The sequence below is a fragment of the Myotis myotis genome, unplaced genomic scaffold, assembly GCF_014108235.1.
Source record: "Myotis myotis isolate mMyoMyo1 unplaced genomic scaffold, mMyoMyo1.p scaffold_m19_p_3, whole genome shotgun sequence".
Lineage (NCBI taxonomy): Eukaryota > Metazoa > Chordata > Mammalia > Chiroptera > Vespertilionidae > Myotis > Myotis myotis.
Window position 1 is genome coordinate 99,085,117 of NW_023416335.1, and position 17,685 is coordinate 99,102,801.

Below are 17,685 nucleotides of genomic sequence, written 5' to 3' on the forward strand. Positions count from 1 at the left end.
ATAGGCTTGTAGAGCTATAAACTTCCCTCTCAGGACTGCTTTCATTGCATCCCATAGGTTTTGGATTGTAGTGTTTCCATTGTCATTAGTTTCCAGGGTGTTTTTAATTTCTTCTTGTTCTCATTGTTAACCCAATCAATATCTAATTACATGCTATTCAGCTTCCAAGTGTTTGAGTATTTTGGGTTGTTTTTATTGTAGTTTATTTCTAATATTATGCCATCGTGGTCTGAGAAGATGCTTGGTATGATTTCAATCTTCTTGAATTTGGGGAGACTTTGTTTGTGACCCAATATGTGGTCTATTTTTGAAGATGTCCCATGAGCACTTGAGAAGAATGTATATTCCGTGGCTTTGGGGTGGAGTGTTCTGAAGATGTCAATTAAGTCCATCTGATCTAGTGAGTCATTTATGATTGCTGATTCTTTGTCTAGAGGATTTATCCAGTGATGTCAGTGGTGTATTAAAGTCCCCTACTATGATTGTATTGTTGTCGATCTCTCCTTTGATATCTTCCAGGAGTTTTTTTTTATGTATTTGGGTGCTCCTGCATTGGGTGCAATACGTTTATCAGGGTTATATCTTCTTGTTGTATTGATCCCTTTAGTATTATGAAGTGGCCTTCCTTATCTCTTGTTATGGTCTTCACTTTGACGTCTGTTTTTTCTGATATATGTATTACTACGCAACTTTCTTTTCATTTCTATTTGCCTCAAAGGTATTTTTCCATCCCTTCACTGTCAGTCCGTGTGAGTCCCTTCTTCTGAGGTGGGTCTCTTGTAGACAGCAAATGTATGAGTCATGTTTTTTTATCCATTCAGCTTTTCAATGTCTTTTGGTTGGAGCATGTAGTCCATTTACCTTTAAAGTTATTATTGAAAGGTACTTGTTTGTAGCCATTTTTTTTTCGTGTGGCTGTTTTCTTTCTGAGCTTTTTATTTCTTCTTTTTATACCAGTCCCTTTAGCATTTATTGCATTGCTGTGTTGGTGGTGATAAACTCCCTTAGCCTTTTTTTGTCTGTGAAGCTTCTTATTTCCCCTTCAATTTTGAATGATAGCCTTGCTGGATAGAGTATTCTTGGATTCAGTCCTTTGCTTTGCATCACTTTGTAGATTTCCATCCATTCTTTTCTGGCCTGATGTGTTTCTGTTGAGAAATCATTTGATAATCTAATGGGAGATCCCTTGTATGTAACTTTCCGTCTCTCTCTTGCAGCCTGTAATATTCTCTCTTTGTCCTGAACATTTGCCATGGTAATTATGATGTGTCTTGGTGTGGGTCTTTTCAAGTTCACCTTGTTTGGGACTCTCTGAGCTTGTGTGACTTTTTTCTTCCCCACCTCAGGGAAGTTTTCTGACATTATTTCTTCGAATAGGTTTTCTAATCCTTGTTCATCTTTCTGTTGTTCTGGCACCTCTATTATTCGTATGTTGTTTCGTTTCATGTTGTCCCAAAGCTCCCTTAGGCTCTCCTCCTGTCTTTTAGTTTTTTTCTCCAATTGCAGTATGTTTTGGGTGTGTTTTGCTTCCTTGTCTTCTAATTCACTAATTCGGTCCTCCGCTTCTCCTAGTCTACTGTTGATACTTTCTTTTTTTTTTTTTTTTTTTTTTGGTTTTTCTAGTTTTATTTATTTTTTTATTTTTTTTTAATTAAATCTTTATTGTTCAGATTATTACATTTGTTCCTCTTTTTTTTCCCCCCATAACTCCCCTCCTCCCAGTTCCCGCCCCACCCTCCGCCCTCACTCCCCACCCACTGTCCTCATCCATAGGTGCACGATTTTTGTCCAGTCTCTTCCCGCATCTCCCACACCCCTTTCCCCCCCAGGAATAGTCAGTCCATTCCCTTTCTATGTCCCTGATTCTATTATAATCAACAGTTCATTCTGCTCATCAGATTATTTATTCACTTGATTCTTAGATTCACTTGTTGATAGATGCATATTTGTTGTTCATAATTTGTATCTTTACCTTTTTCTTTCTCTTCCTCTTCTTAAAGGATACCTTTCAGCATTTCATATAATCCTGGTTTGGTGGTGATGAACTCCTTTAGCTTTTCCTTATCTGTGAAGCTCTTTATCTGACCTTCAATTCTGAATGATAGCTTTGCTGGATAAAGTAATCTTGGTTGTAGGTTCTTGGTATTCATCACTTTGAATATTTCTTGCCACTCCCTTCTGGCCTGCAAAGTTTCTGTTGAGAAATCAGCTGACAGACGTATGGGTATTCCCTTGTAGGTAACTGAGTTTCTTTCTCTTGCTGCTTTTAAGATTCTCTCTTTATCTTTTGCTCTTGGCATTTTAATTATGATGTGTCTTGGTGTGGTCCTCTTTGGATTCCTTTTGTTTGGGGTTCTCCGCGCTTCTTGGACCTGTAAGTCCATTTCTTTCACCAGGTGGGGGAAGTTTTCTGTCATTATTTCTTCAAATAGGTTTTCAATATCTTGCTCTCTCTCATCTTCTGGCACCCCTATAATTCTGATGTTGGTACGCTTGAAGCTGTCCCAGAGGCTCCTTACACTATCCTCGCATTTTTGGATTCTTTTTTCATTTTGCTTTTCCGGTTGGGTGTTTTTTGCTTCCTCGCATTTCAAATCATTGACTTGATTCTTGCGCTCCTCTGGTCTGCTGTCAGGAGTCTGTATAATATTCGTTATTTCAGTCCGTGTATGCTTAATTTCTAGTTGGTTCCCCAATATAAGATCGAGGGTCTCATTAGTTTTCTTGTAGATCTCATTAAGTTTATCGGCGGCTTCTAGACAGTTCTTGAGAGACCTTAAAAGTGTGGTTCTGAACTCTATATCTTCCATTGACAATTTTGTCCTGTTTCTTTGTCTCCGCATTTTGTTATGCTTCCTTGGTGCACCCCCTAGTGGTCTTTGTTCGAAGTCTTATAGTTAAATCTTGATTGTTGTAGCTAATTCCAGGGAGGGTTTGACCTCCAGGCCAAGTGGCTATGAGAATCAGCTGTGTCAGCAGTGAGAGAACTTCTGTCCTCTAGGGAGGTGCTAATCTGGCGTTTGCCTGAGGCTATCCGGCAAATGCCTGTGTGCGGGGCTTGGGCGGGGCGGGTCGCACAGGATCAACAGGGTGGGCCGGAGAGAGCAGTTATGGCGGCTCTCAGTCCTGTCCCCAGGGGCTCTGCCTCTCTGAGTGCCAGCACCCGCTGCAAAGCTCAGAGAGAAAGCTGCACTCGCTCTGACCGAAGCCAGACAATCCCGCCTCTCCTGTTTGAGTCTGGGTCGCTAAAGACTCGCCCGGATCTGGAGCTCAGAGTCTGCGACTCCCTCCCGATTGAAAACGCCAACCGCGCCCTCCGCCGCCAGCCCGCTCCGCGCACTCCGCACCTCAGAATTTGACTTCAGCACTGCGCCTCCTCTGAGTGTCCGTATGCGTTTCTCTTTCCTCCTAGTTGTAGGACTTCCACTCAGCCAGCGTTCCTGTGGTTCTGGGTGATGTCCCTTCCGTTTTTTGGTTTCACTTTTGAAGTAGTTGTTCAAAGCAGCAAACTCCGGCGTTAACCTATGCCGCCATCTTGGTTCTCCTCTACTGTTGATACTTTCAATGGTGTTTTTTATTGCAGCTATATCACTCTTCATTTCTTCTTGGGTCTTACTTAAGTTTTTGTTTTTTTCATCTGTTTCTTCTTGCTTCTTGCATAGGTAGTTGACTTTTTCATCTGTTTCTTCTAGCTTCTTGCAGAGGTTGTTGATTTTTTCCTCCATCCGGTTTATGCACTCTAGGACCCTTATTCTGAATTCTTTTTCTGTCATGTTTTTGCCTCTGTATTACTTAAGTGCTTTTCTGGCGAGTCCTCCTTCTCTTTCCTTTAGGGGTTTCTTTGTCTACCCATGTTTGATCTCACTGACATATCTAGATGTTGAGTCATTCAGTGGCTGCTCCCTGGGTAGCAGTGGCTCCTCGGGCTGTGGTTGCTCCTCGGACAGTTGCGGTAGCAGCTGCTCCTCAGTTGGCAGCAGCTGCTCTGGTGGGTGCTGTTCACAGCTGTGGTGGCTCTTCTGGCTGGTTGGAGGAGGCTTCACGTAGAGCTGCTGTTCCTCAGACAGAGGGTGTGGTGATCCTGAGGCTGCTGTTGCTTGGATCTGCTGCGTTGATTTAAAGGCAGAAAATACAACACAACAAGGCACAATATACCAGGCATTGAACACAAATGTATTCACGATATTAATAACCCCAAATAAAGGTGACCACCCGAATTAAGAGAATTAGGGGATAAGAAAGAAAGAAGAGAAAAAGATAAATTGAAAAAAGAAAAGAAAAAAATAAGAAAAAAAAGAGTGCAAAAATGAAATCGGGAAATAGGTGGGGGAAAAAAGAAAAAAAAAGTGAAAAGAGAGAATGAAGGAGAAGAAGGGAAGAGACTATTCATATGAGGAGAAAACTCTGATAGAGCCGCCACTAATCCCAACAAATTCCAGCAACAGATCTCTGGAGATGAATTCAAACTACAAACAACCAATAATATCAAGTGAGGCAAGGGAAAACAGAAGCACAAAAATAACAAGGGGGGGCGAAGGGGGAAGGATGGTGGAGGGAGGGGAAAAACCAGCAGAAAAAGATAAAAAGTAAAAGCAAAACAACCTCACAACCAATCCTAAAACAAAACAAAACAAAACAAAAAAACAATATACTCAACAATCAAGCAAACAGCAACAAAACAATAGAAAGATAAATGAAGAAAAAAACTTGGATAGTGAAGAAAGATAAGGGAGAGGTGTATAAGGATTTAGAGCAGTGGATTGGAATTAGGATATATAAGTAGGGTGAAATTTTGACAGGGGGTAAAAAGAAGGAATAGGGAAAATCTAAAGCAGGAATAGGGTAAGAGAAACAGGACAACAAAAGAGGAAAAGTGAGGAAGAGGGTTTTAGCATAGAGGTAAAATTGAGGTATAGAAAAATGATGCTAAAGCAGGGGTGGGCAAACTTTTTGACTCGAGGGCCACAATGGGTTCTTAAACTGGACTGGAGGGCCGGAACAAAAGCATGGATGGAGTGTTTGTGTGAACTAATATAAATTCAAAGTAAACATCATTACATAAAAGGGTATGGTATTTTTTTTTTTTTTTTAGTTTTATTCATTTCAAACAGGCCGGATCCGGCCCGCGGGCCCTAGTTTGCCCACGTCTGTGCTAAAGGTACAATGAAAATAGAATGGAGAACACTAATCCCAAAATAAAATGAAGAGAAAATAAAATGGCACTTTAAAAAATGGTAAAATGGTAGCAGTAATAATACTGGTTAAAAATCAAAATATAGTAATTAAAAAGGTAAAATCGGTTGATGGAAAAAGAAAAAAAATGGTTTCTTAGTTAAAAGGTGAAAAAAGAATAAAAAAAAAATTTGCATTAGTGAAGGTCCTTCGGTTTGCTACTCTTCAGTCTGGCTCACCTTAATCCTGCCAGGTATTCAGGAGCGTGTTGAATTTCCCTGTGATAAACTGTTCCTCCGTGTTGTAAACCACAGTCCTTATTTTATTTATTTTTTTATATATATATTTTTTTTTAGTTTTGAAAGTAAATTTATTTCAGCAAAGAGAATAATTGATTCATGAATATAAAAAGAGTGATCTGTAAAGACAAATGGAATTTTTTATTTTGAAGGAATGCTTCAATTCTTTTCTTTTTAAGGCTTCAATTCTTTTATATATATATATAAATATATATATATATATATATATATATATATATATTTTATTGATTAAGATATTACATATGTGTCCTTGTCCCCACGTTACCCTCTACCCCCCCCCCCCCGCTTATGCCCTCACCCCCCCCCCCCGTTGTCCATGTCCATTGATTAGGCCTATATGCTTGCATATAAGTCCTTTGGTTGATCTTTCCCCCTTACCCCCACCCTCCCCTACCTTCCCTCCAAGTCCCGACAGTCCAATCAATGCCTCTCCGTCTCTGGATCAGTCCTTGTTCATCAGTTTATGTTGTTCATTATATTCCACAAATGAGTGAGATCCTGTGGTATTTATCCGCTCTCCAGTTCCATCCATGCTGTGGCAAATGGTAAGAGTTCCTTTTTCTTCTTCCTCTTCTTAAAGAATACCTTTCAGCATTTCATATAATGCTGGTTTGGTGGTGATGAACTCCTTTAGCTTTTTCTTATCCGTGAAGCTCTTTATCTGACCTTCTATTCTGAATGATAGCTTTGCTGGATAAAGTAATCTTGGTTGCAGGTTCTTGCTATTCATCACTTTGAATATTTCTTGCCACTCTCTTCTGGCCTGCATGGTTTCTGTTGAGAAATCAGCTGACAGTCGTATGGGTATTCCCTTGTAGGTAACTGACTGTCTTTCTCTTGCTGCTTTTAAGATTCTCTCTTTATCTTTTGCTCTTGGCATTTTAATTATGATGTGTCTTGGTGTGGTCCTCTTTGGATTCCTTTTGTTTGGGGTTCTCTGCGCTTCCTGGACTTGTAAGTCCATTTCTTTCACCAGGTAGGGGAAGTTTTCTGTCATTATTTCTTCAAAAAGGTTTTCAATATCTTGCCCTCTCTCTCCTTCTGGTACCCCTATAATTCTGATGTTGGTACGCTTGAAGTTGTCCCAGTGGTTCCTTACACTATCTTCATATTTTTGGAATCTCTTTTCTTTTTTCTTTTTCGGTTGGGTATTTTTTGTTTCTTTATATTTCAAATCTTTGACTTGATTCTTGGGATCCTCTTGTCTGCTGTTGGATCTCTGTAAATTATTCTTTATTTCAGACAGTGTATGCTTAATTTCTAGTTGGTCCTTTTTCATGTCCTCCATGGTCTCACTATACTTATTGAGGGATTCATTAAATTTATCGGCGGTTTCCATAAAATTCTTGAAAAACCTTATAAACGTGGCCTTGAACTCTATATCCAGTCGTTTGCTTTCCTCCATTTCTGCCATTTGTGACCTGTTTCTTTGTCTCCGCATTTTGGCAGCTTCCCTGTGTTGATAGAGTGGCCCTGCGTGCCAGGTGTCCTGTAGGGCCCAGTAGCTCAGCCTCCCCAGTTACCTGGGGTGGACACCCTTGGTGCACTCTTGGTGCCTTGGTTGTTGTAGGATCACTGGGAGGAATTGACCTCCAGGCCAATTGGCTGTGAGAATCAGCTGTGTCTAAAGTGGGAGAACTTCTGTGCTGAAGACACCCTTCTGGGGCAAGACTTGCTTCAGTGGGGCTTTGGTGCTCACTGAGTCTGCTCCCTGAGTGTGTCCCTTATGGATCTGAGCAGTTGCAATCTGGATGGTCCCCCTCTGACCACTGGGTACAGTGGCTCCTGGATCTAAGGAGGTGCTAATTCAGCCTCTGCCTGAGGCCACACAGCAGGAGCCACGAAGAGGCTCAGCTGTGAAGCAATGCTTGCTGCTGGGGGGCCTTGGGCCTTCTCTTGGAAGTTCCGGGTCTGCCTGGCTGGGCTGCAGTTAGGTACATTCACATGCAAAAGCCTCTGCCGCAGCCTGGGTGGGGCAGGGTATCAGGGAATCAAAGGGCGGATCAAGGAGCTATGGCTGATTCTCTGCCTGGAGTCGCGGTTCTCAGTGACCCGCTAATTGCTGCAAGCACCTCTGAGGGAAAGCCGCCTTCAAGTTCGCCCGCTGCCTGACAGACCAGCTTCTCCCCATATGAGTCCTGGATCCCCAGAGACTTCCCGGAACCGGAGTTCAGAGCAGTCGGGAGCTTGTGATTCAAAAAGACAGCTGCGTCCTCAGGTGCCACCCCCTTTCCTCGCCGAGCGCGCGCGCGAGCCGCCGTACCTCTGCACTTGTACCTCTGCACTTCACCTCTGCAGCTCCTCTGGCTCTCAGCGTGCTTTTCTTTCCTTCTAGTTGTAGAATTTACACTCAGCCAGCCTTCCTGTTGTTCTGGATGATGTTTGCTCTGTCCTTTGCGGTAATTTTCAATTGTTGTGAGAAGCGGCAATTTCCCGGTGTTTACCTATGCCGCCATCTTAGTTTCTCCCACAGTCCTTATTTTAAAGCAGGCCGTATTTATTTCCCAGAGTGCCTTAATTTGTATTTACCTAAGAGTCAGTTTGTGGCTCAGCCTCTGGGTGGCAGTGTTTCTGGATTGACCTCCGAGGCTATACGGCCTCTCTATCCAAAATATGGGGTTTATTTTCTCTATTGCACTTAAAACTGGTTTGAGGAAGTCCACTGCCCAGAGCTGGTTCTTTAATCGTTACCCCGCTCTGTTTCCCAGATTCCACAAAGACAACTTTCCCCTGCAGTTTCTGCGAGTATCCCCAACTGGGAAATACCATGCACTGGGTTTAATAATCAAACAGAAATATTTAAGGAGAAGAGAAAGAAGAAAAAAAGCAAAAAACAAAACAAACAAACAAACAAAAACTAAAAAACAACAAAAAGCAAGAGCTTGCGGAGTTGCGCGAATTTGCAACCCTGCACCTTCCAGCCCACGCAGTCTCTTCTGCGCGCCCTCTCTCTCCTTACATTGAGTAGCCTGCACACTGGCAAAATGAGGTTGCCTTTTTGCATCCAGTCCAGCTATGTGCTAATTTTAAGCGTTCCCTTCTGTCAGCAGCCCTGTGGGAGCTCTTCCATACTCGCGGATCACGCTGGCCCCAAAGGTTGCGGTCTTTGTGGGTTGTGGGGCGCAGACCTTCCCGCGCACACTCCTCTCCCCAAACTGAATTGCCAACTGCACCTTCAGGGGAGACCCGACCTTTCCGTGAGAAGCAGGACTCCACGTAGTCACGCTGTCCCAGATCCGGTGTCTCGGGGTTAGCAGCCGATCTCTGGATGCCGGGTCTTTGGGTGTACAGTATATGTTTCCAAAAAACAGCCACTCAAGATAGCGCGGTCTCTGCTGCTGAGCCGGCGCTCCAGGAGAGATTTCAGCCGCAGTCTCCAACTTTCAATCCACTTTCTCAAGGATTCCTCTGCTGTTCCCCGCTGCAAACTGTCTCTCAGCTGAATATCCTGTGCGTATTCGAGCTGTATATTACCCGCTTCAGCTGCTCACCCTAACAGCTCCAGGACAAGGCACGGGACACATCCGTCTACACCTCCGCCATTTTTCCTTTTTTCTCATTGAACATTTTTATAAGCAGTGTTTAGACCTCTGCATCTGGTAGATTGTTTTCATTTTGTTTAGTTTTAGGGGGAGAGTTGTGTTCTGTTCTTTCATTAGTGACATGTTTCTTTGTCTCTTCATTTTGGCTGACTTTCTGTGTTTGTTTCTATGTATTAGGTAGAGTTGCTATATCTCCCGTTCTTGGTAGAGTGGTCTTATGTAGTAGGTGTCCTGTAGGGCCCAGTGGCACAGCCTCCCTGGGAACTACAGGTACACCCAGTGTGGGCTGTATACACCCTGCTGTTGTAGTTGAGCTTCCGTTGCTATTGGCACAGCAATGGGAGGGATTTACCCCCAGGTACATTGGCTGCAGGGACTGTCCTGGACTACTGATATGGATCTACAATGTAGAGGCCCACCCGATGGAGCAAGACTCCCTTCAGCACAGCTCTGGTGTTCACTGAGTCCACCCCTTGAGTGTGTCACTCATGGAGGTAGTTGTGTGGTGCTTCAGTGTGGTCTGAAGCTGTCTCCCAGGTGCACTGGATCTGGGGCTTCCCAGGAGGTACAGGCCAAGGTCAGCTTCTGCCTATACCCTGCCCAGGGCCACCTGGCATGAGCTATAGAGTGATCTGAAGATGGCTGCTACTTCTGCTGGACTTTGAGGTGCCTGGGAGAAGCCAAGCTGCAACTCAAGGAGGGTTTCCACTTAGCAAGAGGTATGGGATATACAGAGGCCAGATGCTGCTTGTTTGAGAAATTTTTAAAAAGTTTGAAGCATGCGTCAAGACAGGTCATTTGTATGGAAAAACCTCTGGAAATGGCTTGTGTGGGCCGGCTAGTTGTGTGCAATGGGGTCTTAGGGAATCACTAGAGTAGGGTAAACACTATTAAATAGGTTGGCAGACACTCAGATATGGGACCTCCCTGCAGGCTCTGTCAGGGAGGGCTCAGCAAATGAACAATGGTTTCTGTGAGCACTTCTGTCTGGAAGAAAGCTGCCCTTCCAGCTCTTACCCTGATGCCTGACAATTAAATTCCTCACCATATGTCCCTGGAGCCTTTCAAGATGCTGGCCTAGCACTAGAGCTCAGAGAGATGAGTTTGAGTAAGTCTGTGCTTCGGCCTTTAAAAAAAAAAAAACTCCTTGGACTTCAGTAGCCTTCTTTCTCACTCAGCCACAATCCCACTGGTTTTCCATAGCCAGCTGTTATGAAGACTTCTCTTCCTGGCACTAGAATACTGGGCTGGGGGTTTAGGTGTGGTGCTGGGACCCCTCGCTCCTCAGGGGAACTGTCACATCTGAGATAACCTTCCTGATTTTTAACTGCCACACTTGGGTGTGGACTGGCTTGTTCTGCATCGCTGCCCTTCCTACCAATCTCTATTTGGCTTGTTCTTTATATCCTAGCTATAGGACTTCTGTTCAGCTAGATTTCAGGTAAATCTTAATGATGGTTGTTCTGTAGTTTAGTTGTAATTTTGATGTGGTTGTGGGAGGAGGTGAGTACTCAGTTTAGCTACTCTATCATCTTGACTGAAAGCTTTTGTGTATGATTTTTGGGGGGAGAGTGGGGGGCTTAAGAATCCAATTAATTTGAAGACCTCAGTGTCTGATAGTCTTTAAAAATTTGATATTTATCACTAGACAAGACCAAGTGAGGTTTGATTATATCACACAAATAAACATCCTTATGCTTTTCACAATATATTTTAAAGTTAATTTAATTCTCATCTTGTTATTGGAAACCATCAGTATTTTTTTCATGGTATAGATGGTACACATAACAACTTCAGTGGGTTTTTTTTGTTTTCATTTTCTCCAATTGCTATATAAAAAAAAGCACAACAAATAAAAACTTTTAGGGTCACAAAATCAGTTCATTTCAATATCAGATTTATTCTGAAGTGACAAAAACCACATGTTAGACTTTGTACATCAACCACATTTGCCTTGATTCCACTTGTTAATATCTTTCTTATATGCAGGTAACACAAGTTTTATTTGCATCTAATTTATTAAGAACTTACTATTCGGGTGTCATGCATTAAACATGTAAAACTTATTATGCTGATCTCTTACCCCCCGCCCGCCCCCACTAACCCAAGGACGTGTATGCATGCATATAAGCATAATCAATGGACACAAGACACTGGGGGGTAAGGGAAGCCAGGGTAAGGTCAAGGGGAAAAAAAAGAGAGACATATGTAATACTCTTTGTAATACTTTAAGCAATAAAACAAAATTAAAAAAAAACTATTAAAAAAACTTATTATGCTGCATATTATCTTTATACCCACTGTGTTTTTAGTGTGTATAAAAACAACTTATTTTGCAAAATTAAAAAATAAAACTGAATCTCTTTATAGAAATTATGCATTGTAATTGCCACTATAGTCAGAAAAATAGTAGGAGACATGATTTTTAACCAATACTGGCAAAAACTTTTTTTTAATTTAAATATTTCATTAATAATATTCAGCAAAGTTTACTAAACAGCATAGACTTGTAAATATAGCCTTATATATTTCTTTACTAATGCTATTGTGAACTATTATTGATTTAATAACTCATTTCTCTTAACTACTTTGTGGCAAGAAAAGATTGAAAATCTTATAAAGATAACTTATCAAGCAAGTTCAAGAAAAATGTTTGTCTTCCTAGATTCTTATCTAAATAAAATTAAATTAAGAATAAAATAAAGTAATAAAATATTAGATTTAAATACAGTATTTAATTCCATTTAGTTAAATTATAAATTAATAGTGTTATTCAACTGATTTTTAAAGTGGTTTAATATGCTACATTTTTATTTTCGGCAGGAACTGATTCCAGAGTTCTATTACCTACCAGAGATGTTTGTCAACAGTAATGGATATAGTCTTGGAGTCAGAGAAGATGAAGTGGTGATAAATAATGTTGATCTTCCCCCTTGGGCAAAAAAACCTGAAGACTTTGTAAGGATCAACAGGATGGTAAGAGAGATTTTGTTTTTGCTTCAGCAGTCACCAAAAAATAAAAATACTCTGTAGTTTTATTTTGTTTCTAACTATTAAAAAATTGTCATTTAACATTTATAAGTATAAGGTTAAAAATTTAAGAGGAAAAATAAAACATTTTACTGTTGTCTTTTGACAGCATTCTCTATTGTAGAGTGGATATTCCTTTCATGAGGGCTAATGAAGGAATGGTAACTTAGTTATATTTGCTCTCTTAGGAGAAGACAGTCAGATGAGCATCTGTTGACTAATATAACATATTCTAAAATGCTTAAAATAAATTCCCACTCCTTATTCTCTACTGACTAAATATGCTTTCTTTTTCACTCATAAATTATTCAAAACAAAATAATTTAATTTAGAACATATTTATGTGGAGAAAATTATAAGCTGTGAAACATAGTTTACAGTGTAATATACTGACTTTAAGAGAACACCCATCTTTGGGAAAATGTTGTTACTCTTTAAATCTGTATTATAGATGCCAGGGTGTTCAAAAAAAAAAAAGTAATAATCTAAATGATTTTAACATGTTTTTAAGTCAGGTCCAAACTAGTCACTCAGGCAAGCAAAGTAGCCAAAAATTGTTGGATCACTTTTTCTGTGCTCATTCTGTTGAACTAAACTGATTGAACAAAAGTTTTCATGTGGGTGCTAATTATTAATAAGTACTAATTGGTGTATTGGGAAGAGTATGAATTGGAGTTTAGAAGTTTTCTGCTCTTGAATCTGATCTTTGCAATTTACTAGTTTCATTGCCCTGGGTAATTGAGAATATCTCGGTCCCTCAGATTTCTCACCTGTAAAATGGTGATACCTTATTAAAAACCATTATTTATCATAAAATTCATTTGCTTTCAGCATGCAATTTAATGATTTTTAATAAATTTAGAGTTATGTGACCATTATTACAATCTAATTTTAGAACATTTCCATCACCTCAAAGATCCAATGCTCACCTCAAGCCCCAGGCAAGCATCAATCTACTTTCTATCTTAATAGGTTTGCCTTTTCTGGTCATTTTATGAAAATAGAAGCATACAATATGTGTTCTTTAGTGTTTGATTTCTTTCACTTAGCATAGTTATACAATTCATCTGTGTCTTAATATCAGTACTTTGTTTCTCTTTTTGCATAGTGGTATTCCATTGTATGGATAAACCATATTTTGTTTATCCATTTATCAGGTGATGAACACTTGGGTTGCTTCCACTTTGGGGTTATTATGCATAATACATTCACATACAGATATCTATATGGACATATGTTTCATTGCTACCTAGGGGTGAAATTGGTGACTTATATGGTAAATTTATACTTAACCTTTTAGGAAATTGCTTAACTGCCTTGCAAAGTGACTATAGCACCTTACATTCCCACTATCAATGCATGATGATGATTCTAGTTCCTCTATATCTTCATGACTGTTTTTTTGTTGTTGTTCTTATAGCCATTCTAGTGGGTGTGAAGTAATATCTCATAGTTTTAGTTTGCATTTCATTAATGACTAATGATGTTTGAGCATCTCTTCTTGTGTTTCCTGGATGTTAAAACACTTTTGGATATATTTTAATAAAAAATTAATTCATGATTCATTATAGATACAACCTTTGTGTTCTTCATTACTGAAAGAAGTTCATATGCCCTTTATTAATGATATACCTAATTGAAAGAGAAAAGGCAGTTGTGCTTCTGAAAAAACATCCCCAGAGTAGCATCGGACAAAGAATTTTGTGGATGGTAGGGAAAAATACTAATTATTATGGATGAGAAATAATCAAATAATTATTATTAATATAAACTAGATAAGCAAGACCATACACTCTTGACAAAACCTGCAGAAAATGCTTCATTCATCTAGTACAGTGGTTCTCAACCTGTGGGCCGCGACCCCTTTGGCAGTCGAATGACCCTTTCACAGGGGTCACCTAAGACCATCCTGCATATCAGATATTTACATTACGATTCATAACAGTAGCAACATTACAGTTATGAAGTAGCAACAAAAATAATTTTATGGTTGGGTCACAACATGAGGAACTGTATTTAAAGGGCCAGAAAGTTGAGAACCACTGATGTAGTATGTTAGAAGGTAATGCAATTCAACTAAATTTTTCAAATAAAAGAAGTTTCTATATTTTTATAACTACACGAGAACTTTTAGAAATATTGTTATAGTCATTTTTCTAAAATTTATTACTATTGGTTCTCTAACCTCTGATGCAAAGGATTAAACTTCTCTTTCTTGTCATGAGTACCCATTATTATTTCATGAAGTGATATCATCCTATACCTATTGTTTTTCTATTATTCTTCTTTAGATTGTCAGCTATCACCACACTTTCCTTTAATAACCAGACTATTAGAATTTGTTGCTCATAATCTCCTCTAGTCTACAAAATCAGATAGTCAATTTCATCAAGGCCTTATGATAAATAAGAGTCAGTCAAGTGCTAATGGAGGCCCTAGAAGAAACGTAAACTTTGTAGCTTTGGTAGAGAGTGACAATCTTCTACCTCAGGTTTCATTAATCAATTCCAGGTTTGGGAATTGTGTACTGAAACATAAAATAAAGTCCTACCATTAGTAAGTGGAATGTTTCTATAAACAGTGTCAAATTTAGACATTTTCTTACATATAAATAGGTAGCTATGTGCCTGGCCTAGAATACTCTCCTTGGTGCCCTTGCCTACAATTTTTTTCTCTATCTTCCTCATTCTAAGACTTACTGCTGGCAACTGCTGCAAATCAGGATGGAAACACTAATGTTAGTCACCATTCCCTATAATCCAGGGATGGCCTTGAGCCAACTCAATATCAATGTTAACCAAGATAAGATAATGGCACTAATAGTGCTTGTGGCCTATGCCATTTTTTGAGTGTTTATTCTTAGTCATATACTGTACTAGAGTTTCAGGTACATCCTAAAAAAATCTTTTGAAATAATTCCTGAAACCTAGTGAGGTAAATTACCTTGCCAAATATCACCTACTTTTCAAAATAATAGTTCTTATCCATAATCTCCGGGATAGAGGAAATGGTGGCATGAGGAGCTGTATAAAGGGAGAAGGGTGTGGAGAAGGTAAGGAAACATGTCTTATAATCAGAAGCCAGGACCTTGAGCCTTGAGGTCAGAAAAAGAAAAGTAAGAGATGAGTGGAAATTCACATCATTGTATGGTGTAAGAAGGTGGTCTAATTTCATTTTTTTTTTTTCGCATTATCTTTCCAGTTTTCCCAACACGATCTATTGAAGAGGCTATCTTACCCCATTGTATGTTCGTGCTTCCTTTGTCAAATATTAATTGACCATAGAGGTGTGGTTTTATTTCTGGGTTTTCTATTTTGTTCCAGTGATTTTTGTCTGTTTTTATGCCAGTACCATGTTGTTTTGATTACTATGGCCTTGTAGTATAGTTTGATATCAGGTTACATGATTCCTCCAACTTTGTTCTTTTTTCTCAAGATTGCTGTGACAATTTGGTGTCTTTTGTGGTTCCATGTACATTTTTGGAATATTTATTATAGTTCTGTGAAGTACACCATTGGTATCTTGACAGTTTACAGATTGCTTCGGGTACTATGGACATTTTAATGATGTTCACTTTTCCTATTTATGAACATGGTATATCTCCCACTTATTTGTATCTTCTTCAATTTCTTTCCTCAGTGTCTTATAATTTTCCAAGTATAGATCTTTTGTGTATGTGGTTAAATTTATTCCTAGGTAAATTTTTATGCAATTGTAAATAGGATTGTTTTCTTACTGATAGTTCATTATTGATGTATAAAACTGCACCTGATTTTTGTTCATTATTGGTATATAAAAATGCAACTGATTTCTAGATATTTATTTTGTACCCTGCTACTTTACTGAATTCATTTATCAGTTCAATAGTTTTTGGTGGGATATTTAGGATTCTCTATATACAGTATATCATCTGCTACATTTCACTTTTAATCTGTGACACTCTGGCCTATCTCATTATTCATATGATCACCACATAAAACTTTTTAATAAAAATCTCTTATCTTAGGAATACTTGATTCTCACCAAATTGTTTCATATTATTTGGGTTTTAAGACAATCCTAGATTACTTATTGAAAGATGAAAGATACATCCTGAGAAATAATAGCATGGTAAAAACAATTTAAACTTTATATTATTTTTTTACAACCCAGTGACCAGACATTACATCTCTCTCTCTCTCTCTCTCTCTCTCTCTCTCTCTCTCTCTCTCTATATATATATATATATATATATATATATATCCTATGTAATAATAGAGAAACATGGTAATTAACCATAACTTCGCTACCCTTCCCATTGGCTAATCAGCGAGATATGCAAATTAATTGCCAACCAAGATGGCGGCCGGAAGCCAGGCAGCTGAAGCGAACAGGAGGCTTGCTTGCTCCAGTGAATGAGGAAGCCAAGGTTCCCCGCCTGCCACTGCCTGCCTCTGAGCTTGCGCTCTAAGAAACAATGTTGCAAGTATAGAAGCTAAACAATCTCCAGAAACCTGCTTTCAGCCAGCCGGGCTTCAGCCAGCAGGATCACAACATTGTTTCAATTATAGAACCCAAACAAACCCCAGATACCTGATTTCAGCAGCCGAGGTCTCAGAGCTGGAGCCAAGCCTCAGAGCTAAAGCCGGCTCTCAGCTCAAGTGATAGCCATAGAAGGTAAATAAATCCCAGAATTAAAAAAAGAAAGAAAAAACGGAGAGGTTGGGAGCTTCAGTAGACCGCCAGCCTGAAAACGGCCCTCAGCCCCTCACCCAGACTGGCCAGGCACCCCAGTGGGGACCCCCACCCTGAAAGGGGTGTGACCAGCTGCGAACAGCCATCATCCCCTCATCCAGGCTGGCCAGGCACCCAAGCAGGACCCCCACCCTGAAGCAACAAGATGGCGGCTAATTTGCATACTGAAGGCAGGCGGCAGCGGGAAAAGCTGTCCACTGTCCCTGGACCCGGATCTGTGATCCTGCAGGCCAGGAGGCAGTGCTTGAGGCTGTCCATGGACCAAGACACAGATCTGTGACCCTGCCAGGCGGGGGGCAGTGCTTGAGGCTGTCCGCGGTCCCGGGACCCGGATCTGTGACCCTTCCCGGTGTGGGAGCAGCTTGCACAGGGGCGGATTGGCTGGGATTGGGCAGGGCAGGACGCCTGGCTTCCGCCCAGCCTCAGTCACTCTGGGCAGGTGAACAGTGGAGAGAGCCTCTGGACAGGGGAGGCAGGCCGGCAGAGGGCGGCCTGTACTCCCCACATGGCAGTGGTGATAGCTGTGAGTGCGCCAAGCGGAGCCTGCAGGCTGAGCTGAAGTAGCGCCTGCAGGCCATCAGTGCCCAGGAGTGGCTGCGCAAGATCCTCCTCCTGGCCCAGAAGGTGCAGGATCGCAGGGACAGCCACTGTGGCGGGCCAGACTGACATCCTCCTGGCCGCACCACGTGGGTTTACAGATCTGCAAAGCCAGAGGTCTCTAGTGTGCACATCTCCCTCTGGCGTGCGAACATCCCCCAGCACACTGTCACCCTCCAGTGCCTGCAATAGTTGCAAACGAAGGCATGCACAAGTTCCCCCCGCCTCTACACCACACTTACATCAACCCAGCATGCCTTAACACCCCCACAGGATGTGCACACATCCCC

At 40.7% G+C, this 17,685-nt stretch overlaps 1 protein-coding gene across 6 annotated transcripts in view; it reads left to right on the forward strand.

Moving 5' to 3' along the window:
- Window positions 1-17,685, forward strand: part of NBEA (neurobeachin) — a 1,002,985-nt gene that overhangs the window by 914,070 nt on the left and 71,230 nt on the right. For all 6 annotated transcript variants that reach the window (XM_036298874.1, XM_036298876.1, XM_036298877.1 and 3 more), the window contains one exon: window positions 11,858-12,010. In XM_036298874.1, coding sequence (XP_036154767.1) covers window positions 11,858-12,010 — 153 coding nt within the window. The remainder of the gene's footprint in view (window positions 1-11,857; window positions 12,011-17,685) is intronic.